General features: G+C 48.9%; 1 protein-coding gene across 5 annotated transcripts; it reads right to left on the bottom strand.

The window, feature by feature from the left end:
* Nucleotides 1-32: 32 nt before the first annotated feature.
* LOC144935855 (uncharacterized) lies at nucleotides 33-23049 on the bottom strand. Of its 5 annotated transcripts, none has more exons than XM_078862676.1 (3): nucleotides 22877-23049; nucleotides 21123-21263; nucleotides 33-3269 (listed from the first exon to the last, which is right to left on the bottom strand). In XM_078862676.1, the coding sequence occupies exons 1-3, from the start codon at nucleotides 22968-22970 to the stop codon at nucleotides 3037-3039; spliced, it is 468 nt and encodes a 155-aa protein (XP_078718802.1). In that variant the 5' UTR covers nucleotides 22971-23049; the 3' UTR covers nucleotides 33-3036. The 5 variants fall into 5 exon arrangements, with proteins under 5 accessions (XP_078718802.1, XP_078718803.1, XP_078718804.1 ...); XM_078862677.1 differs by having other exon boundaries at nucleotides 33-3266; XM_078862678.1 differs by having other exon boundaries at nucleotides 22892-23049.
* Nucleotides 23050-23969: the final 920 nt, after the last annotated feature.

Raw genomic sequence — 23969 nt, 5'->3', positions numbered from 1 at the left:
ATCATCAGCCGCACGCGAGGCAACAGTTACGTTTATGGTATTTATTCAAAGATTTCACGTGGAAAATCAAATGGTGAATGGAACGTCTCTTCGTTGGCAAGGGGTGCCCAGGCTTTCAAGTCTCGTGATTTGGTGAAAGCTCATATCTCTGTCTGTCCATACAGGTGAACCAAACATGATTATAACATCTGAGAATATATGGTAATAAAACAGTTGTGTTGAGATGTTGAGATGTTGAAACTCTAAAACAGAAACCTTTTTTCGATTTAAAGCTGCAGGGATTCATCTTCTTGGTTCTTTCGGTAAAGTCACGTAGAAGGGAAGTAATAAAATAATAAAAATAAAACATAATAAAATTATTCTCACGACGTTTCGGCCACAACGCAAGTAGCCATCCTCAGCGTCTGAATGTTTCATTCAGACGCTGTCGCCTCGACAGACCTGGTTTTCACCTGAGGACGGCTACTTGCGTTGCGGCCGAAACGTCGTGGCCGAAACGTCGTGAGAATAATTTTATTATGTTTTATTTTTATTATTTTATTACTTCCCTTCTACGTGACTTTACCGAAAGAACCAAGAAGAAGAAACCTTTTTGCAAGGAATCATGTCTGCATTAACCACACGTACTTGTGGTGAACATGCTAGCAAACGAAAAACCATGCTCTGATAGTTTATGATGCATTGTGTTTGAAACTGATTGGCCCACACCAGAGACAGCCTCCTTTTTTTGTCTACATGTCCACCACAAGTATATGTTGTTGATGCAGACATGATTCCTTGCAAAAGGTTTCTGTTTGGTGTTTAAACACTTGAACACAACTATTTGCCAGAAAGGGTAAAAACCTGTTCTTATATGTTGATGCTGGAAAGTGAGGTCCCATGATGATTGTAACAATAATACATATTGTCCCATGATGATTATAAAACAATACATATTGTAGGTTAGCCCAACGTAACTTTGAATCATAATTGAATTTTGGACACATTTGTGTCGTTTAAACTCTCCAACACTTGACACCACCCACTAATTGAAAAATCAATTACGAATCACATTGGCTGCAAACACCGAGGTGTTAAATCAAATGCGACTTTTGTTAATTTAGTCGTAATAAAACAATAAAGTCTTGTTCTGAGTGGTGTGTGAGTGTTATTGAGCATTTGTGTTCACCCGTTGATAACTTTAAACACGATATTGGATTGTCCTCAGTTTGAACGCGGGCAAAATGTGAGTGATTAGTGGCTACATCTGATGTGGAAATCTGAGTTGATACTATTTACTCATCTCCATTACAAATACTGTAGTCACTTCCTAAATATCAAAGCAGTTGAAAATATTAAGGCATTTATACACACACACCCAATTGTACGTCACACTACCACACAGATGCCCACTGGAATGTTAATTCCGATGTTGGTTGACGTATTATGATTCATACTGCAGCACACGGTCTGTTTATATCACAACGGTCACGACTCAAACGTCTGGGGTCGTTGTTTCGCAGGAATCTTTGCGTCTCTCTCCCTCTCTCGAACGCCAGGCGAGACGGTGGCTACGATTCACCGCGCACCAAATGCCAGCCGGTAGCTGGGAGTCGGAGAGTTCTAAAACGAAACGACGCTTCTTTTTATCAGGCACGACTGCTTCATCACGTGACCCATTGCGAGGATATGAGCAACTGTAATCAATGCGATTGCCTTCCACAACAGCCTCCGGCGTCTATCGCACCAGCGCAGGCTGATGATTATTGCTCTGCAGATCGTGACGGTAGCGTACAAATGAGAGCTGAATAATTATATTAATGATGATACATCGACGGTGCAACACTGTGGCATACTCGACTGTACGTTTCAGATCGTGGTCGTCAAAAGCGTACACGGGTAAGCACTTTATTTGGTGATACCGCTGCTACGTTTGGAGTGGTGCACAAGCACAATCAATAACACGCTGTACAACATACGCCAACAACGCTGCTTCACATACCTGTCAACCCATACGCTTTACCCGTATTCCTGTACAGGGAAATTGAGTTCAGGTCCATACGGCGTAGAGCCGTTTCAATACGGGCAACATTATTTGTTTGTCTATTTGTGTTTCTCCCTTGTGTTGTGACTTTGTCGGATGCACGTTGAGATTTATAAGGGCACGGGGTGACTGATAGGGTCTGAATTGGTCTGTAATAAGGTAGGGCACTGCTAAGGGGTTGACAGGTATGACTTTATGAGAATTTATAATTCTACATTAATTATATAATTATACGTCGCCGGTTTTTTAATCGGCGACGTTAAGGGAAATGTGCTATGAAGTCGGGCCATTGCCCGAAACGTCGCTGATTATTTATTTTTCCTTTCAGGCCACAGTGCTGTTGACGAGAGTGTTGAGTTTTTTCTCTACAGATAAACACTGGTTACGTCATTTTTCACAATACATGACCTCTCTGTTATCCGGGGTAATAGGGGGTGGGGTGGTGGCCCAGATGAAGCGAAACACCACGAATGCAAAACGTTAGGTTAATCAGATTCCACTAAACACAGATATTGTTTCTACCCAAGCAGAACGGGAGGGGGGAGGGTGACGTGGATACTTCGAATTCCCTGCGAGTTTCTATTGCGACAAATTGGTCAGCTTCATTCTGCTCACGCGGGCACCGAGTCACGGACCTGTGAAGAGCGGTTTCGTCGTGGAGCCAGCAATGCGCTCACGGACAACTCAAAGGGTTGACTGGAGTAACTTTTAATGCTGCGTCGCTCGCTACACTGTGGTGTACGGTCCATAGTGTTGAATCGTGCATGTACGATCAGCTCGTAAATACGATCCCCCCCAACGTTGCCGGGTGAGCTTTTGAGGAACGTTTTTGGAAACGTTTCACTTCTCTCTGTTACAATGCTACAACCCATACCGCATACGGAGAAGGATCGATAACAGTCCAATAGCCGACGGCCGCGGCGTACCTCGCTCGGCAACGTTCGTACATCGCCAGCGGCGGTCATCGCCAAGGGGGGGGTCAGGAGGTCACGACGCCGAGAATCAACCGGGAATTAATTCGCGTGCACCCTCCGCTCGACCGCGTCGGCGACGGCTCCGTTGTCTTCTGGCGGCGCGGGGTCGAGCGCGGGGTCGGGCGCGGGGTCGGCGAGTTTGTCGCGGGGCTCCGTCGTGCTCTCCCGCAGGTACTGCTGCACCGCGCGGTTGATGGCCGTCTCGACGACGCGCCGGCTCACGCTCGCCAGCGTCGTGTCCTCTGCGGATTTCTGGGATTGCCAGCCACCTGCTGTTCACAGTGGCGACGGCGACGATGATCAGTTTAACACGTAAGTAGGCTTTCGCGGCCAATATTACTCACAATAATGTTTTTTTTTGTTGTTAGGTTTGAACGTGTAAATATAAATGTGTTGTTGACCCACCACCACCCGACACAGCTAATTAGTAAGATTTGGCACGTGAACAAAACACGACAATTCGTTACTACTTCAGCCCCCCCGGTGCGTTGGAGTAAATCCACAACATAATCGCGTGATGAAGCGAGATGTCATTTCCAGCGAAACGTCACGATACTCAAATTGTAAATGTTGTGGGTTTACTCTCCAACACACAAGCGGTGTGCTGAGCGAGTAACGAATTGGCACGTTTTGTTTACGTACCAAACCTCACCGATTGGCTGTGTTGGGTGGTGGGTTAATGACACATTTGTATTTTACACGTTCAAACCCCCAAAAAATACCTTGATTATGAATGATGACGACAATGAACCACAGAGGCCGTCTGCCATCGGTGACACTCAACAGAACAATGATTCGCGTCGTTGTGGAGAATGTGGGGAGCCGAACGAATGAGCAGACAATATTGCCTCCTTCCCGCATCTGTTCCTTGACATCGGATAATATAAACGTTCATTTTTCTGAAAATACTGAATTAAATCGCTCGCAAAAAGCCCGTGTAACTAAATGGGAAGTGAAAACAACTCTTTATGCGTTTTGTGTGGAGAGACAGATACGGGGGGAGGCTTAAGTCGACTTTTTAACTTCGATAACCCCACAAGCTTTACACTTTAAACTCACGCCACGCCACAGAAATGAACTCACTTCGACATTTACCACGCCCAGAATGTACTTTCAATAAGTTAGTGGATAAGAGATTTGCAATGTACGCTGTGTTCCTCGCACATCAGTAACGAATACCCTCCCAGCTTTGCAGGAACACGGTATGAGCGTTTCAACGTGACGCATCAATTACACGCAGCGTTGTGTTATACCCTTTGCCGTGTAATTTGTTGTGAAGCTCGCAATGAACAGCTGTTTACCTCCGTCGGGAATGAAACCTTGGTCCAATTCCTGCACAAATCTCTCGCGTTACCCCTGATGCTACACGCGCATACATTTTACACAAAGACAAAGCCTGAACAGACTGTTGGGGCAAGTGCTGCTAGCGAGCACCTATGAAGGCAGGCACAGCGCACGATGGGGTGGGTGGCCAGCACCACGCCCGGCCGCCTTTACGCACACCCCACCAGGTACTCATTTACTGCCCAGTCGACCTAGGTGAGGCCCAGCACCGATGTTCCCCATGAGCGGGAATCGACCTTGTAGAACTCCTAGCGCAGCGCGCTAAGTGCTACCCTACCACTTCGACATTTGGCACACGCACACGTGTCTTTCACATGTAAATACACTCATGTAATCATGCACATTCATATATTGCCACACGCGTGATTGGCACACACCTACACGGTATACACCAGACACACACACACTTAGCACATGCTAGACACACGTGCCATGGTACATGCAATCCACCCCCCACCCACCTCCCCAATATCAGGAATTGTAACGGTCAGCACTATTAAACCGATTTTGAAACCCTCTTTTTATTCATTGGCCTTTCCTGTAGTCTGATCAGGATTTACCTCAATGTGTCGTTTTATTATTGGCTTTGATCATAGCTGTTCCTGTTATGTGTATTGCGAGTGTCGTGATTATTCTCATTATGATCAGAATTTATTGTATTTCCTTTGGAATGTATTCATACTTTGGAAGTTTTTGTTTATTATTGTAAAGCGTGTTGAGATTTCGTCATGAAAGGCGCTACATAAAATAAAGATTATAACTATTATCATTCTTAGCTCGCCCGACTCGGGTGCTTGACCAACAAAGTCAAAGTGATGGGAAATTCCACGTTGCTATGGCGAGGGCCACTGTTGGCTTTCCTTAACCCCGTTCCGAGCGCACGCTCGATACCCTCATTTCTGGCTGTCAGAATTGTCTCGCGCACTCCTCCAGGAAAGCCTCGTAGAGTCTCAAGACATCAGAGTCACAATCTGTATTTATACTGCAGAAGAGGAATCCGATCAGCTATAAAGCTCTTTTTCGCAGATGTCCAGTAGGGGCACGGGGTCAAAACGTGACAACAACAAACAACAGGAAAACACGATAGGGGTGCAAAATCTTGGAAAAGTAAACACATCACTTACAACTATAACAAAAGTAAACTAGTTTTATATTACAAGGTAAAGCCCACTGAGGTATTAACTTATTTTTCAGAAGCGACCTGGCCACAAATTATAGCTCAACAAAGTGGCTTATCACGTGGAAATGTATAGCAGCAAAATTATCTAAATAATCTCAATGCGTATTTCTAAATATGGGGAGAAAAATATCAAGCGACCTCCAGCACACCAGGCGAGGTAGTTAACATCTCGACACCGAAACACCTGAGCACCGCCTAATGCTGTGCTGGACTGGGGTCATCGCTGGGGTCATGCGAACACAACGTGTCAACGTGCACCCTGAATTGAGATGCTGGGCCAGTTCGTTTTTGTCGAGTATTTTGTTTCTAAATCCCTGGTGGAAATTTTACATCCCCTGTGGTGCCGTTCGTGATGAGTGTTTTTGCATTTTGGCAAGTGTTACCGAGCGCTGATGAGTGCTGATGAGTAATCTGTGTTTATTGTCAGGTACAGCACAAAGTCCCTTGTCATTCCGTTATCATGTTGCGTGCATTTTATTCCTTGTTTAATTACAATTTGATGGACTCACTCCAACGTGAATTATAACGTTTATAATGAAAGCCACATTGGTCAATCCTTGCTTATAAACCCTCTCATAGATTCATCGTGTGTTTACAACCTTGAATTATACGGATTCTATTTATGGTCATGAATTTTTTTTATTAATGGTAAAGCACACCACGTGGTCAATCCACTGCTGGATGAACGCCTCCCCATGCCGTGTTGGTCATGGGGATTGTTTGACCATACTTCCCCCAGGCTGGTCAGCGCACGTTTGTCCAGGTCGGTGCCTAGGAGCAGTTCAGCTGTCACCTGCCACTCGTTTACGCCCCGGCCACGAATACAACTCAGGCGATGGGGTCTATTAAAGCGTGGTGCACTAACAGCCGCACCGCCGCTCCCACACGTTATTCATTGCGGACATTCCACTGAAATAGTTATCTTAATTAATGACTGAATTATTATTTGGAACGCAGGAATGTAAACGTGCAGGAGAGGATTCCTTTACATTTCAGCTGTCGTTGGACATGTCATTATAATAACGAGGGGCCGTGGAAGTGCCAAATTACAAGGTCGGGGCACCGCGTGCCACTTGCCGCACACGCCTGGCTGTGATTTATGGGTGCATTTGAACGCTATATTACCGCAGTCCTAAAAATAACCACATCTGTTATAAAGTCAAATGGAATGGCAAAGGGCGTGTCTCGAAGATAATAATTTATGACCCCGTGCCGTTAGGGGGCACGGGAGCGACGTGGCCACTGGTAATAGAGGTTCAGGGATGGATTGGGCCTTGGCGACGCAAGGCATGAGGAAGGTAACATCGGACAATGCGGCCGAGGCAATTTCTCGTTGCAGGATTACACTCGATATCTAATTTAACGCGAATTTGATGGAGGACCGAGCGCAATTCGGAGACGGCGGTTCGCTGCGCAGGACAGCGCCGTCCCTGCCGCTCTCACTTCTGCGGCGCTGCTGCTGCTGCTTCACAGTCCGCGGGAGTCGTGCGCGGCTTGGGGGAGCGATGGTCTCCGTGTGCTCCACAGTAGCCCCCCCCCCCCGGCTCGTGAAAGTGACTTGCCGCACGGATTTTGCGCCCGCTACAAACCAGACGTATTATTATGGCGATGTAAAGTTTCATTCATGGTGTGGTTTTGAACATTGTACACGGAGCCGCGGTGGCGAGATGTTAACTAGCTCGCCTGGTATGCAAGGAGGTCGTCGGTTCGACCCTGACCCAGACACCTGCTGTATATTTGGAGTTTGCGTGTCTCTATCCCCGTGGTCACGTGGATATTTCTCCGGGTCCTCCGGTTTTTCACTCCACATTTAGAAACAGACGTTTAGAGAATTTGGCTGCTAGACATTTCCACGTGATAAGCCACTTCGTTGAGCTATCATTTGTGGCCAGGTCGCTTCTGAAAAAGAGCTACATAGCGTAGTGGGGCTCACCTGGTAAAATAAAAAATAGCTAAGTTTTAGTTTATAATTTAAACCCCACACCCATGGCTTCCATCCTCGGCACTTGGCACCACTTCTCGACTGTGCACTGCTTCTTCCGCTGGTTTCACGCCACGCAGGGATGTGTTGTCGCTTTAATTATCTGTGTGGAATGTCCACACTCTCCTCCCTCGCCCCCCGTTCAATGTATACTTCTCATTGGACAAAAAAAAAACCCAATTTATTTTTCCCCGATAAGGACCCCATTGGTTCCATGCCCCCGTGCCACGCGTGCCCTATAAGCCATCGAGATTTGTGACCACGACATCAGTGGGAATTACAAATGTGCCGTCGACTGCTCGTTGATCCGTGCCTACTTATTTAAAGTTCTTCCGAGAATTGATGCTATATTTGTTATTTATTAATTTACAAATAGGGTTTTCACCACCATTGCTATAATTCAGGTCTAGTTTTTTTCGGATTAGATCGCGTTGGAGAGTCTCAACTGAGAGGTGGTCTCTTGCTAACAGCTGATGATGCTGGGTGTAATCTCCAGTGAATTGTCGGATATAATATAATCATCAAAGCTTGCCTTGCCTTTCAACATTCCTCCTCCGGTATTGCTGACAAACCAAATGAATCAGTACATGTTCCCATGATGTGCCACGATGGCAAGATGTTAACTCCCTGGCCTGGTAAGCTGGAGGTTGTGGGTTCGATCCCGACCCTTGACACCTGCTGTATATTTGGAGTCTGCATGTTCTCCCGGGGGATTTTCTCTGAGTACTCCAGTTTTTCTCTCCATATTTAGAAAAAGACGTTTAGAGTATTTGGCTGCGATACATTTCCACGTGATAAGCCACTTCATTGAGCTATCATTCGTGGCCAGGTCGCTTCTAAAAAGAGCTGTATGTAGGGTCATAATTTTTATAAAAGTAACATTACAACCCAAAATAAACGAATCATACATTATTCATCTTTATTCCAATATTTCACCTGAAAATCCCTTGGGATGGAACTTCTCGTTTTCAAAGGAGAGTTAAGAAAGAAAGAGGCAGCTCTTTTTTAAGCTGCCGGGTTCATAATGCGGCTTAGTATGCGCTACATCACGTGGCAATCACTTTCAGCATCTCTTTCACATATTCCTTGTTTGCGAAATAATGTCCAGGTCTCCACTCCCACATTCACGTCGCAAACACATACAGTTTCATCTATACAGAGGCAAAGATCCCTCCGTTTAGCCTTCCACAGACTTTTGGGGCAAGTGCTGTTACCGAGCACCTATGAAGGCCGGCACAGCACACGATGGGGTGATTGGGCCACGCCGCGCCCGACCGCCTTTGTATCCCCAGTGCTGATGTTTATACACCGCACCAGGTACTCATTTAAGGAAAAGTCGACCTAAGGCAGGGGTCCGGCAAACTTTCAAATAAGAAGATAATTTTTTGTTTGTTTCTGTCTTTGACCAAAATAGTTTTAGAGCCGCATCAGACGCAGGTATACAGCAGATGACAACACACATTTTGACTTAAATAAACAAGATAGGTTATGAAATAAACGGCGCCTATTTAGTTAGTTTTTCCCCCCTTAGTTATTATTTAAACAACACAGTTTGATTGTTGCACATTTTGTCATCACCAAGACGTTCCATAGCGACACATTCCATGCCATATTCAACCAATAGTCTTTATGTTAAATTATGTTTTAATATTCAAGTAAAAAAACACCTGCCCGCAAGGAGGTGGCCAAAGAGCCACAAGGAGGCAGCAGGTTTCCGAATCCTGAACCAGAGGTCGCAAACGGGTTTTGATTCCTTACCCGTACCCGGCCGCACCAGGGTCGCAAACGGGTACCCGGCCGTACCCGACCGGGTACGGGTAGCCGGGTATCGGGTAGGGTACGGGTATCGGGTACCCGGTTGCGACCTCTGTCCTGACCTAAAGGGAGATCCGGGACCGGTTCAGAAATGCGTCACTGATGTTAGCTGTGAGCTTGAATCGGTACTTGATGTTCATAGCGCAGCGCGCTAACCCACTCTGCCGCCACTCCTCACACGCATCCACAGCAAACACGCGATGACACATCTACAAACATGTTAAATTACTGACTCATTCAACGTGAATTTATACGGTCAATATTACAACCAGTGAAACACATGAATAGATTGATAAATAATAAAAAAAAACGCCGCACGCCTCATGTGCGTATAGAATGCATGTGCACGCGCGCGTGTGTGTACTGTTAATAAAAAAACACACACACACATTGTACTCGGTATCGTTTCACGCTCGCAAGCGCCATGCAGGAGCTGCTGCGGCCCTGAGGCTGTGTGCGCCATGCGAGCGTGCACTTCCAAAGGTATCTATTCGGTGTTCGAACAACTAAACATTCCGTTTTTATAGCCAGAACGGGTAAATAAAACCTATTATTGTGTTCATATTCTTAGATTTTTTCGGTAAAGTTACGTAGGTAAAAAACTAAAAAATGTTGTTATGTAGACTAGCCGTAGTCTCAAGCCGCACCAACCTTACCATAATAATAAAAAGGGGGCCTGTCCTGGCTCATCCCCCCCCTCAACCAGTATATATACGGGGTAGTATCTTTTGGAATCTCTCATTTACTTGATACAGCAAGCGTGCTGTGACGGTTCCACCTGAAGACGGAAGCTTGTGTTGCCTCCGAAACGTCGTGATTTTTATTTTATTTTACTTTTATTAATTTTAATTTTTTACCTACGTGACTTTACCGAAAAAAACCTAAGAATATGAATCCTTGCAGTCACGAAAGCTTCAAATCTAGAATTATTCTTGTGTTTCTTATTTTGATACTGGCAAAAACACAAAAAGATTAGTTTAACACGTAGGCTTTCCCGATCAATATCATCCAAAATATAGGTGTTTTTGGGTTAGATCGCGTAAATAGAAATGTGTTGTTAAACCCAATTGTAAATGTTGCAGATTTGCTCTCCAACACACCGGTGTGCTGTACTAGTAACGAATTGGCACGTTCTGTTTCCGTGACAAAACCTTAATAATTGGCTGTGTCGGGTGTTGGCGGGATTAACAACAGCCTTTGTTCTTGGGTACAGAAAAACTGTTAGAAATAAAAATAAGTAATATAAAAAAAAAACTTTTTTAAAACACGCTTTAATGAAATGTACTAGTGATGGAAGAACTCCACGACTCCAGGAAGTGGCCCCGAAGCTTGCCACAACGTAAGGAACTGTGGCCAATTACAGCCGTCAGTTGACCGTGGACAATTAGACCCAAGCCGAAACATAACATCTCAATAAATAATGTTTAAAAATATATATATTTTTTTATGATAGAATATAGTATTGTCATCAGTATGACATACGTATACCAAGTTTGCAGTCGATACCACATTGGGAAGTGGGTTAAAATTGAGTTACAAGATTTGAAAAGAAAGCGTGTAAAAACTATTTAAATAAAGAAGAACCATTGGCCGTAACGTCTCCTGTTGTATACCCTTCCTTTGGAGGCCACAGAGTCGTTGACGAGCGTGCCCGAGTTGTTTTTTGTCGTTTACAGATAAACACTTGGTTACGTGATCTCTCCCAATGCGTAAACTCTCCGTATCCATGGGGTAATAGGGGGGGGTGGTGGTGGATGCTGGCCCAGATGAAGCAACACGCTAATAATGCATTAGCGTAAGTTAATTAGGCTCCACTGAACATAGTTTTTTACCCACGCAAAATGTGGGCGAGCGGGCGGGGTGGGGGAGTTAAGACATAGAATGTGCCGCGTGGTGAACTGGTTGCCTCGTTATGAAGAAACATTGCGAGAGATGTGAAATTGATTGCTAAATTCGGAGTCGGTGTAGGGAAGCAAAACACGATAGCATCTCTTCGGGTTCAAGGCCAGCAGCGACGTGACGTGAACGAACGCTGACCTCAAGCATCAGGAGGCAAGACAATGCACCCCAATTAGCGAAATTCGAATTGGCATTGACCTCGGAGCAACCTCGTGGACAAAACCGAAATCACTGTGAGGGCCGTCTCCATCTGCGGAGGATTCGTCGCGGGAAGGGGATCACGGGCTGCGTGCGATGCAAGATGCACAGCGACGTCGCCGCGAGAGCGATGTGAGCTCATGACGGCAGACGAACCTACACTCGGCAAACAGATTTGAACTCGTGGAGAGGAAAATTGTTAAATGGACGTTACTGCTTTTAAATAGTGAAGGAACTAACATCGTAATGAACTAAATAAAGGACGAGACACAACACCTACAAATATCTCTCGCGCCACGTATTTAAACAAAAAAACTAAATATTTTTTAACGCATCCCATCAGCCACACGACTGCGGGGTTACGTTGTCAGGAGTCAACATCTACATTCACCCCCCCGCCCGCTCCACCAACTCGCGTTGTCCAGCACGGTGAAGTACATACTCTTAGGCTTTTTCGGTAAAGTCACGTAGGTAAAAAAATTTAAATTAATAGAAGTAATAATAGAAATACAATAATAAATCACGACGTTTCGGAGGCAACACAAGCTTCCGTCTTCAGGTGGAACCGTCACAGCACAATTTCTGTATCAAGTAAAGAGAGAAGTCCCAAGAGACTCGACCTTATATATGTAGGGCTTGAGTATAGCGCGCCACGCATCCCCCGCCTCTGTTGCTATGCAAGAAAGCACAGTACAGTGGGGTGATGTGAGGTAATGGTTGTTGTGACTTTAGGCGAAGTGGATCGTTAAGGGTTGAAACAAGTGTCAGGGTAGCCGGGAGGACACAGGCCAGTGATTGGCTGGAAAGGTAATTGGGCATTAGCTGGCGTCGCTCTGGCGGCGAAAACAAGGCCACGTGACACGGGGGGGGGCAGGGGGTGAGCGATAAGCGGGGGGTAGAGATAATTAGGAAGAAAGATTAATTGGTGTGGGGATATAAGCCAGAGCGCAACGGAGAGAAGGGAGTCCTGTACGAGTTGGCGTCGTGGATGGAGCTGCAGTAACGGTGCCCGGAGAGTCGCAGAGCAAGTGATAGTAGAGTAAAGTGTAGAGACAGTGTTAGTAGAGTAAAGCACGGAGAGACAGTGGTAGCGAGAACGCAGTGAGCAACCAGGGTAGCCATGCATCGGAAGGATGCAGAGTAGGAGAAACCGTAGAGACGACAAGCGTAGCGATAGTGAGGTAGAGGGCACGGAGAGACGCGGAGCGGAGTGAGGCCACGCCGAGACGCGGAGCGGTGGCGCGGCGAAGGTGGACTCTTAAGAGGAAAATAAAGAGGAGAGAAAGACAACCCTTGTACGAGTCCTACATATATACTGGTTAAGGGGGGGAGGAGCCAGGGTGGGCCGCGGGAGAGGAGTTGTTGTGAGATGGTTAGGACGTCTGCTGCTTGTTAGTACTGAGCCTTTGTCATGTAGATGGCAGAAGCAGATAAGCAAGTCAGGACCAAGCAGCCCCTTGCTCTGCTGCTGGGTGGGTAAAACTCAAGGCAGGCAACCAGCGTGTGAAAAAAGAAGCTAAACATGATAAAACAAAACTGGCTGTCTATCAGTAAACTGTACGGTGAGGTTCGGCAACAGAGCCCCACAGCACGGTGGAGGAGAGAGGGGGGGGCACCTCATTTAGCAGTGGATTAAAAGATGGGACTGTTTAACACGTAGGCTTTCGCGACCAATATTATTCATAATCAACGTTTTTGGGTTTAGATCGCGTTATTTATAAATGTGTCGTAACCCTCCACCACCCGACACGGCCAATCAGTAAAAAAGTGTCACGTTGACAAAAGACCCTGCTGCTGCTCTATATAAGAACGGGAGACAGAGCAGAGCCTCACCATTTTGGCGAATTGCCCGATGATGCTGGATGCAATTACCAGCGAAACGTCGTACTCAAAAATTGTAAATGTTGTGGTTTCACGCTTCAACACACCGGTGGGCTAAAGCAGTGAACTATTTGTCTTTTGTCAACGTGACACTTTTTTACTGATTGGCCGTGTCGGGTGGTGGAGGGTTACGACACATTTATAAATAACGCGATCTAAATCCAAAAACGTTGATTATGAGATGGGACTCTACTTTGCACATGCAAGGGGCAGCAGGGCAAGCGGCACTGCGCCAGTGGTTGCCGTGAGCGAGCCTGACGCAGCTAGCGGCCGTGACCTTGGTACGCGCGCGCCGAAGAGAGCGCTGCTGCCTCTGGAAATCCTCAATCATGAGCACGTGCGCGTGTGTGTGTGTGTGCTGCTCCACAGACGCCAGCCGCCTGCTAGCAGAGAGGATTGTGGTGCTGGAGCTGTAGAGTGGCAGCCACACTCCTATTTATATTCCTCACGGTCCCCCCGGAGATACGAAATGCCCGATATTGGTGTGGCACGTTTTCAGCCAGCACTTGACAATGGTTCGCAGTTTTATACGGATTTCTTTACTTCTGTCGCGATCACCGTGTCGGGTGAGATGATCGTTTCGACGAGAAATCCTGCCGTCTTTCCAGTTATGCAAGTTGCTGTGGTGAGATGTGAATCACAGGATCATCTGTAGCTTCGTCAACCCAAAAAAACAACACATTCACAAAAAAGGTGTCTCTGCTCGGCTGCTTCAGTCACAGGGAATGATGTCACGAGCGCGCCTCCGTGCAAAATCAGTGGGCGCTACAAAATCGACGTCCTTCGCACGATGCTGCATACAAAATAAAACACAATCACTTATGTAACGTGAATGCATATTCCCTACAAACACGTTGACATGGCACATCTCAGACTGATAAACAATCGCAAGAGCTCCTGAAAATAATTAAATTAATCATCATCTTTATTTAGAAATGTCCAACTTCTTTCACACTGCGCATAGGCAACCGCTAACCATTTAGAGTGCGCCTTTCACACCGCAAGGTTCAAGGTCACGTCACTAAAGTTCAGATAAAACAAAAACACTTACGGAGACGAATGTTGCAAGAGCGCTCGTAAAAAATAACAAAAAAAAACACACATAGAAGGAAACACGAAATAAAAAAGGGTTAAATTAATAATAATACGCCAGAGTAAAATGACAAGGCTAAATGACAGAAATAGGCCTTAACCCTCGGTTATAAAGTAGCCACTGCGGTTGCAGCTTATGTAATGTCGTGGAACGGTGGCGGAGGCCGAACACAAACCAGTCACCCTTCTTGCTGCCGCTCTCCCTCTGGCAACGCAGAGTGCGGTGGGGGGGGGTGAGCACTAGCGGTTGACCTCGCCGTACACTGTCGCCGATTCATGGAGGCCCGTTAACCTTGAAGTCCGTCATCATTAAAATGAAATAGCTCTATTTAATTACGGTCATTTGTACTTGTCGGTAGTTCACAGCGATTTGCATGTAGTGTCTTCCCTGTTGCGCTGCCGCACGTGTTGCGCTCTGCACTGTTATTGATCAGAGGTTGATTACATTGATCCTGCTTCCTGTTTGTGCCTCGTTTTATCTCGGGTCTTAGCGTCATACTAAGCACGTTCAGCCTTAATACAAACATCCTGCACTTTTGGGCAAACGCTCAGCAACGTCCTTAACCGCCAAGCGGCAGCATCTTCTGAAGAGATATCACACAGTGACGAAATGTGCTTTAAATATTGGACACAAATGAGAAAAGTCACGTTTATTATTTCATACTAGGTACAGCTTTTGCTTCTGGACATAAAGTTTATGGGTTTTTAAGAATTATTTTCAAGGGGGATCCCCAGCCTACGTCATTGACACGCTGCGCCCATATAGGACCCTCATGGTCCCTAAGATCTGGGGATGCAGAACTTCTCTGCATTCCCAGGTCGAGGTTTCGGTCTATGGGTGACCAAAATGTTTTCCCGTGTGGCCCCCAGGCTACACAGGAACGCTCTTCCACAAGATATCAGGGATCTCAGAGTCTGTTGACATTTTAAAAATGCGACTTCAAACCTATTTATACACTTCCGCTTATTTTTCTTGTTAATTTATTAAATGGTTTAGAAAATGTATTTATAATATTATTTTTAGGCTACACAGGAACTCTCTTCCACAAGATATCAGGGATCTCCGAGTCTGTGGACATTTAAAAAAATGCGCCTTCAAACCTATTTATATGCTTCCGCTTATTTGTATTCATCTATTTAGTAAATGATCTAGATTTTTTTTTTATAATATTCTTTTTATGCTGAGTTTCTGCGGCTGCTGTGTCCTGTACAGCGCTTTGAGATCCTTGATGAAAAGCGTTATATAGATGTAATTACTATTAAGTCCAAGAGCGGGTCGTAAAGGATGCTGACTCAAGGAATGAACATGGGGTTGAAACGGAGAGGAAGAAAATCCCACCCAGGCAGAGAGGAGTGGGGGGAGGAAGCCCCTTTCCAGTCTAAGATAGGGTTTTAAAATCAGTGGCCCGAAGGCCCAAATTCACAGGGCACAGTGTCTCCTGGCTCGACGCGCTGCGAGTCACATGCAGGTGCCCCATCGCTTCCCTCGTTTGCCAGAATCACCGCGCAAATTTCCCGATCTCACTGCACCGTGACGCACGCAATCGCATCCCAGCGTTTGAGTTCACATCGCAGATCGAATCCGTCCGTGTGATCGTTCCCACATCACAATGCCCCAGCCCACCACGCCCACCGACAGCCTTGACCAGAGCAGGGCCGGGCGAGACAAATAATGAATCTCACACAGACCGACATCACGAAACAAAGTATAATTATTGTATTGAATCGAAGCAATTACTGAAAAAAATATCATATATATCAAGATAATAACATTTTAAATACGTATTACGCATCCGATAAATGTGTATGATCCTTCCAATATTAGGAAGCAACTGGGGCTATGCACTTTAAAATCATCTAAATTGAAAAAAACATTTCTCAAGAATTGTTTTTGTGTTTAATTAGTTGTCCTTACCAACCACCTCCAATTAGCACGGTTGGCTATGTACAATAATAAAATAAACCCACTGGTTTAGTGCCGGGTGGGATTGTGCTGCGGCCGCTGCTGCTTCCCCATTGATGAGAGGCTGGGAGAGTGCTGCAATATCTGGGGTGGAGCACCCCATTCCTACCTCACTGCACTCCGATAGACTTCACAGTAAAGCAGGCGGGTTTATTGATGACCCGGCACTCACTAATTCACGGCAGTCAACTTGCTGACCCCTGATCAGTTGTCTCCTTATGGACCAATGTGCTTCACCTTCAATAACGCGAGTTCAATCCCGATGAAGCTTGGAGAGCTGAATGGAGTTCAAAAGAACTCGCAAACGTCGTATGAAAGACCTAACTCAGAATATCCCTGGGTTTGATCTTCCATGAAGCTGACCCACCCTAAATCGCATCCACACAAACCATGGCGGATGCGGACAGCTGATGCACAAATGGGAAATTAAAAACTCTCCAGCAAGTGCGATTGTGGTCATCCGGAAAGGAGACCGTGCAACGCGTGACGACGCAATGCCCCGATCCACAAATACGTAGAAGGAGGAGATGTCAGAGCGATATACTCCGCTGCTGCTCCTGACACGGTTGTCTGGCTTGACCACCTGAATGTGAAATTGTAGTTGTTGCTCCGCATTTTCATCACCAGAAAGAAGATGTTGCCTCCTTGTCACTCTTCTATTACTACCATCATGGTCAACGTTCTCGTGAACTTCGCATATTGATTCCTCGACCCATGTCGAGGATTCAATATTGGAGCAGGTGCCCATCCCCCCCATTTATAGCCATAAGCCAGTGTGGAAAATCCCACATTCGGGTGCGATTCACTGCACATAACCTTTAGTTGACTTCTGCAAAAAAGTGTTACTTGTTTGTGTTTTGGCCCCCCGGAGGGAGCGATTGCGAGCCGCACGCTGGCTCCACCGCTGAGACGCGTGGCCGACTGTGTCCTGGAATTATTCAATGAAGGAATGATTTGTGTCGTGAAGGGGGCGCCGCAGTGGCGAGATTTTAACTCCCTCGCCTGGTATGCGGGAGGTCGTGAGTTTGACCCCAACCCTGATGCTTCATGTAGATTTGGAGTTTGCATTTCTCTCTCCCCGTGGTGGCATGGATTCTGCTCCGGGTCCTCCGGTTTATCCCTCCACAATTAGACAGATGCGTTTAGAGTATTTGGCTGCTATACATTTCCACGTAATTACAAGCCACTTCCGTTGAGCTATCATTTGTGATAGCCAGATCGCTTCTGAAAAAAGTGATATATCTCAATGGGGCCTTACCTGGTCAAATCAAAAATAGTAGTTTATCGTTTAAGTACAGCATTTGTAAATGTGTTCTGCAATAATTTACGGGCGATTCACCAATCCGTAATAGCATGGAGTTGGGATGCATTATTGTGGCATGTGAATTTCATGAAAACATCGTGGCAGTGAGCAGCGGGACCTCTGCTCGGGGCTGGCGGTCACTGAATGTCTGGGGCTCGTGCCTGGAGTGCAGCCTCCACCTATCTCAGGCGTAGCCCTTCATCGTGGTGGGCAGTCCAGGAGCCAAACAATCATTGTAACAGCAACAACACTTGCACGAGCAGCAAGCTGTCTGAGTAAAGAAAAACGGTAAGAAGATTAAACGGAAACACACTCGCCCACTGCTGATGAAGGCTTCCCCACATTGAAATTTTCCAAAGGATTTTCAGAGTTGATTGCTGCAGCGAGTTCATGATTACAGCTTTGATTGACTTCACTTCGTGTCGACATTATATAGTTACAATCACACATCTCCTTCTCACACCACCACTACCATCACCACTTCACGAAGACAAAGATCCCCCATATAGCCTTAACAGACTGTTGGGGCAAGTGCTGTTAGCGAGCACCTATGAAGGCTGGCACAGCACACGAGGGGGTGGGTGGCCAACACCACGCCCAGCCGCCTTTGTCTCCCCAGTAGCGATGTTTTCACTCCCCACTAGGTATTTATTTCAGGCTGAGTCGACCTAGGGGAGGCCCAGGACCGGTTCAGATAATCGTCATTGGTGTTGGCCGTGAGTGGGAATTAAACTCGGGTCGCCGGGTTTGTAACACAGTGCACTAACGACTACACTACCCGCTCCCCACCACCTCTTACCCCCACCAAGCCCTCACTCACCACCTCCTCACCCACCACCTCCTCACTCACCACACCCTCACCACCACCTCACTCACCACACCCTCACCACCTTCTCACTCATACCACACCCTCACCACCTCACCCCTCACCACACCCTCACTCACCACGCCCTTACCACCTCCTCACTCACCACGCCCTCACCGCCTCCTCACCCACCACGCCCTCACCACCTCCTCACTCACCACACCCTCACCACCTCACTCACCACACCCTCACCACCTTCTCACTCATACCACACCCTCACCACCTCACCCCTCACCACCTCCTCACTCACCACACCCTCACCACCACCTCACTCACCACACCCTCACCACCTTCTCACTCATACCACACCCTCACCACCTCACCCCTCACCACCTCCTCACTCACCACACCCTCACAACCTCCTCACTCACCACACCCTCATCACCACCTCACTCACCACACCCTCACCACCTCCTCACTCACCCCACCACATCACCACCCCGTCACACACCCCCCACACACACGGCCTGTTGAGTGTCGGCTCCCTCTGCAGCGTGTGACAGTGCAAGGTGGCAGTGAGTGTCGAGGCGCCACGGCTGCTGCCGCTGCTGCTGCGGCTCACGCGACTCGTGGCGATTGGCGCTCATCTCAAATTGTCACCGGAATCTGTGAATCGCGAGCAGCGGAAACTGGGCGCCAGACCCCTCGCGCGATACCCAGGTGCGGGCCGCCGCTTCAAACAGCGTCGCTTCATAGTAGTAGGTTTTTACCCTTTAAACTGGTACAAAACTGACACCTTTATACAAGGCATCATGTTTGCAATAACCACAACACAAGTAGTCAAAATGCAAACAAAAAGATACTCTGATGATGATGATAATAATATGCACTGTCCTTGAAGTTGATTGGTCCACACCCGAGACAGCTTTCCTTAGAGCCTAGTCTCCATTGGTGTTGGACCAGATGACACCAGAAGGCGTACAACTCGCTTCGTATCGCGTACACCGTGTGTCAGGGCGCCACGGTGGCGAGACGTTAACTACTTCGCCTGGTATACAGGAGGTCATGGGTTCGACCTCGACTCTTGACGCCTCCTGTATAGTTGGAGTTTGCGTGTTTCTCTCCCCGTGGTCGCGTGGATTTTTCTGCCGAGTCCTCCGGGTTTTTCCTCCACATATAGAATCAAATATCACGCATTTAGAAAATTTGGCTGCTAGAAATGTCCACGTGATAATGAGCCACTTCGTTGAGCTATCATTTTTTAATAGCCAGGTGGCTTCTGAAAAAGAGCTGCATAGCTCTGTGGTGCCTTACCTGGTAAAATAAAATAAAAATTCAGTAGTTCAGTCTGCCAGTAGCCCAGTGAACCTGGCCACCAGAGTTCGAATCCTGGCCACGGATAACATCATTAGCAGCAAGCGAACCGATCCTCGGTGGATCCCCAACGCGACTGAGAAGTGTGGTGAAGTATGGTCAAACAACAAGGGGCGGCGACGCAGCACAGCGGAGGTTTTTTTAACGGATCCATTTCGAGTGGCCGCTCTGATTAATACCGGTGGTCGAAAAATAAACCGTGAAATATGCGCCGTCGTCTTCACGGCGGACGTTAAAAGATCCCCCGACATGCATTCGAAAGAGTGGGCTATGCTGTGTGCCGGCGTCGGGGCCAAACATCTGCCAAATTCGAAAAAAGAAAAAAACCCCGCTAATTGACTCCATTTGAATCCACACACAGCAGCAGCACAAGCAATCATCGGCCCCTACTGCGCAAAATTGGCGTGACCCTTTCGGAAAAAAATTAATCATGAGACTCTGTGAGGATTTGCTGAGTGAACCACGTGGAATAAAAAAATTACCCAGACGACGAGCGGCTGCAGTGTGGACTGGGCAAGCCGAGCCAATAGATGACTGTCATTCGCTGTGACCCATTCACCTATCGCCAAATTGTCTGCATCACGGCCGACCTCGTCAAATCTGGGCCACCAAGCCGGTTCTGAGCCTGGAGGACAGAGCTTGGGTGGGCGACCTCCACGAGCAGAGGGTCGGGTGACCTTTCGAAGAAGAAGAGGCATTTTTTGCTTTTTTCCTTGACCAAAATAGTTGGAGAGCCGCATCACACGCAAAGCTACGTGTACACAACACACAACAACAGCAGCGTGTACACAGCAGATAACAATAACACACAAAAATACCTGATGGAATAAACCGTATCTATTTAGATCCCCCCCCCTTCCCCCGAGTTATTTGTTAAGAATATAGTTTGACTGTTGTACATTGTCACCAAGACATTCTACAGTGACTCATTGCCTACCACATTTAATCAATTATCTTTACGTTAAATTAGGTTAACATTTTATTTTTTATTTTAAACGGCTGCCCGCAAGGGGGGCAGCTGAAGAGCCACCGACCCCGGATCGTGAGTAACGCACCGCGCAATCCTATTCCGATAAGCGCGGTTGGCTACGTACGGTGCGAAAGAAGTTCAGTATACATAATCACATTCACCAATCCGTAGTGAACAGCGCGGTGAAGTATCCTGTACAGACAGGGACCCGTGTACCACTCCGCTTACACGGCACTCCACAGATGGTGAGGGGGGTGGGGGATACAGAGCCCAGACCAGGGCGCGAACCGGTGACACTCGAAGCACGTGGCCCTCGTTACCTGCCTCAGCCTCCGTCTCCCCGACGCAGCCGCAGCAGAGCTGCCCCATGGCTCCGCTCCAGGGCCCGGGACTCCGAGGGTCGAGATGGTGGCGGTCGCGCTCCTGCCTCCACCACCCGCAACCCCACGCTGCCCCGTGTCCTACAGACCACACAACTCCACGCTGCCCCGTGTCCTACAGACCTCACAATCCCACGCTGCCCCGTGTCCTACAGACCAAACAACCCCACGTCTTACAGACCACACGACCCACGCTGCCCCGTGTCCTACAGACCTCACACTCCCACGCTGCCCCGCGTCCTACAGACCACACGACCCCACTCTGCCCCGTGTCCTATAGACCACACGACCCCACACTGCCCCGTGTCCTACAGACCAAACAACCCCACGTCCTACAGACCACACGACCCCACGCTGTCCCGTGTCCTACAGACCACACGACCCCACGCTGTCCCGTGTCCTACAGACCACACGACCCCACGCTGCCCCGTGTCCTACAGACCACACGACCCCACTCTGCCCCGTGTCCTATAGACCACACGACCCCACACTGCACCGTGTCCTACAGACCTCACGACCCACGCTGCCCCGCGTCCTACAGACCACACAATCCCACGTCTTACAGACCACACGACCCCACGCTGCCCCGTGTCCTACAGACCACACGACCCCACTCTGCCCCGTGTCCTACAGACCACACGACCCCACGCTGCCCCGTGTCCTACAGACCACACGACCCCACTCTGCCCCGTGTCCTACAGACCACACGACCCCACGCTGCCCCGTGTCCTACAGACCACACGACCCCACTCTGCCCCGTGTCCTATAGACCACACGACCCCACACTGCCCCGTGTCCTACAGACCTCACGACCCACGCTGCCCCGCGTCCTACAGACCTCACAATCCCACGTCTTACAGACCACACGACCCCACGCTGCCCCGCGCCCTACAGACCACACGACCCCACACGACCCCACGCTGCCCCCCAGCGTTCGCTATGCCCCTACAGGGCGCGGGACGCTGCTCCGTGTAATAGCGGCGCGACGTGGAGAGGGGGGAGGGCAACTTGCGAGCGACTCGACTCGCGACGGCTCCACCACGTCTCTCCCAATCGCGAGGGTCTCGCCCACACTCGTGACGCCCTGCCCCTAGACAGCGCACCCCCAGCCCGGGCCGTCTGTGGTGCAGTACACGCGACGCCTCGAGACGCGAGGTATGCGCTCTGCGCGGGCATTTAACAATCACCGCGTCGCCCCATCGCCACCAATTCGCCCCATCACCACCAATTCGCCCCCATCACAAATTCGCCCCATCACCGCCTCGCCCCATCGCCACCTATTCGCCCCATCACCACCCCGCCCCATCACCACTAATTCGCCCCATCACCACCAATTCGCCCCATCACCACCAATTCGCTCCATCACCACCACCTCGCAGCGCTATACCTTGCCCCATCGCCAACCCGGCTCATCACCACCCAGACCCCTCAACCACCTCGCCCCATTGCCACCACGCCCCATCACCACTCCGCCCCCATCACCACATCGCCCCCCTACCCGCCTCATCGCTACCTCGCAGCGTTATACCTCCTCGCCCCATCACCACTCCGCCCCCATCACCACCTCGCCCCCCCCACCTCGCCCCCATCACCAACCCGTCCCATCGCCACCTCGCAGCGTTATACCTCCTCGCCCCATCACCACTCCGCCCCCATCACCACCACGCCCCCCCCACCTCGCCCCCATCACCAACCCGTCCCATCGCCACCTCGCAGCGCGCTGATGGAGCGGATGCGTCGCGTCCCCGTGATGCAGATGCTGCTCGAGCCGACGCGTTCATGTCTCATGCGCCTGCTGCTGCTATCGGGCGCGTTCCGCTGGACGGTCGTTTCCTATCGACATAATCCGTTGCCCGTGGCTACCGTGTCTCGGGTGGGTTTTTTTCTTTCTCCTTTTAAAGAAGTGTGGCGTGGTGGGGTGGGATGTGGTGGTGGTGATGGGGGGGGGCAAAGGCGTTTGTGGTCGCGAGAGGGAGCAGCGGCCGAGTTTCCTCGACAACGCAGAGGGGGGCTTCACGGGAGAGGGGAGGGCGTGAGTCGCAGCGCACAGACTGTTCAGTTCAATCTTGATTTGAAGCTTTCGCGACTGCAGGAATTTTCATGCTCGTGGGTTATTTCGGTAAAGTCACGTGGGTAGAAATGCAATGAAACAAATCACGACGTTTCGATCGCAACACAAGCGGTCGTCATCAGTTTCAGTTTCATGTGTTAAGTATTGCCCTGTGCGCCATACGGCTCTTAAATCGGGTGCAACCGCAACAAACAAAAACATGAACAAGGAACACCTTAAGGTGACTACGGCGCAACAGAAACATCCAGGGGTGAGAGCACAAAGACAAAGATCCCCCGTATAGCCTGCAGCAGACTGTTGGGGGCAAGTGCTGCTAGCGAGTAGCACCTGTGAAGGGCCGGCACGACCCAGGGCGGCCAGCACCACGCCGGGCCGCCTTTGTCTCTCGAAGTGGCGATGTTTACACACCGCGCACCAGGTACTAATTTGAGGCTGAGTCGACCTAGGGGAGGCCCAGGACCGTGAGCGGGAATCGAACTCGGCTCACCGCACCCGCACGTGTTGCGCGCACCACGGACACCGCGCGCAACGTTCAGCGACGCGATGTTTTGTTGCACCGCATCCACAAGGTGCGAAGGAGACATCACGGGGGGGGGGGGGTCGTTGTTAACTGCGCTTGATCGCCTGAATGTGAATGGCTTGGTGATGGTAATCAGCGGTAAGGCTTGTGCGTAGTGGCGAGGCTGTAGTGGTCAGGGCCGGATTAAGGCATTTGG

This window comes from Lampetra fluviatilis, chromosome 14, assembly GCF_964198595.1.
Source record: "Lampetra fluviatilis chromosome 14, kcLamFluv1.1, whole genome shotgun sequence".
In the NCBI taxonomy this organism is placed as follows: Eukaryota; Metazoa; Chordata; class Hyperoartia; order Petromyzontiformes; family Petromyzontidae; genus Lampetra; species Lampetra fluviatilis.
Note: the sequence above shows the minus strand (reverse complement) of the source record. Positions and strands in the feature narration are given on the sequence as shown.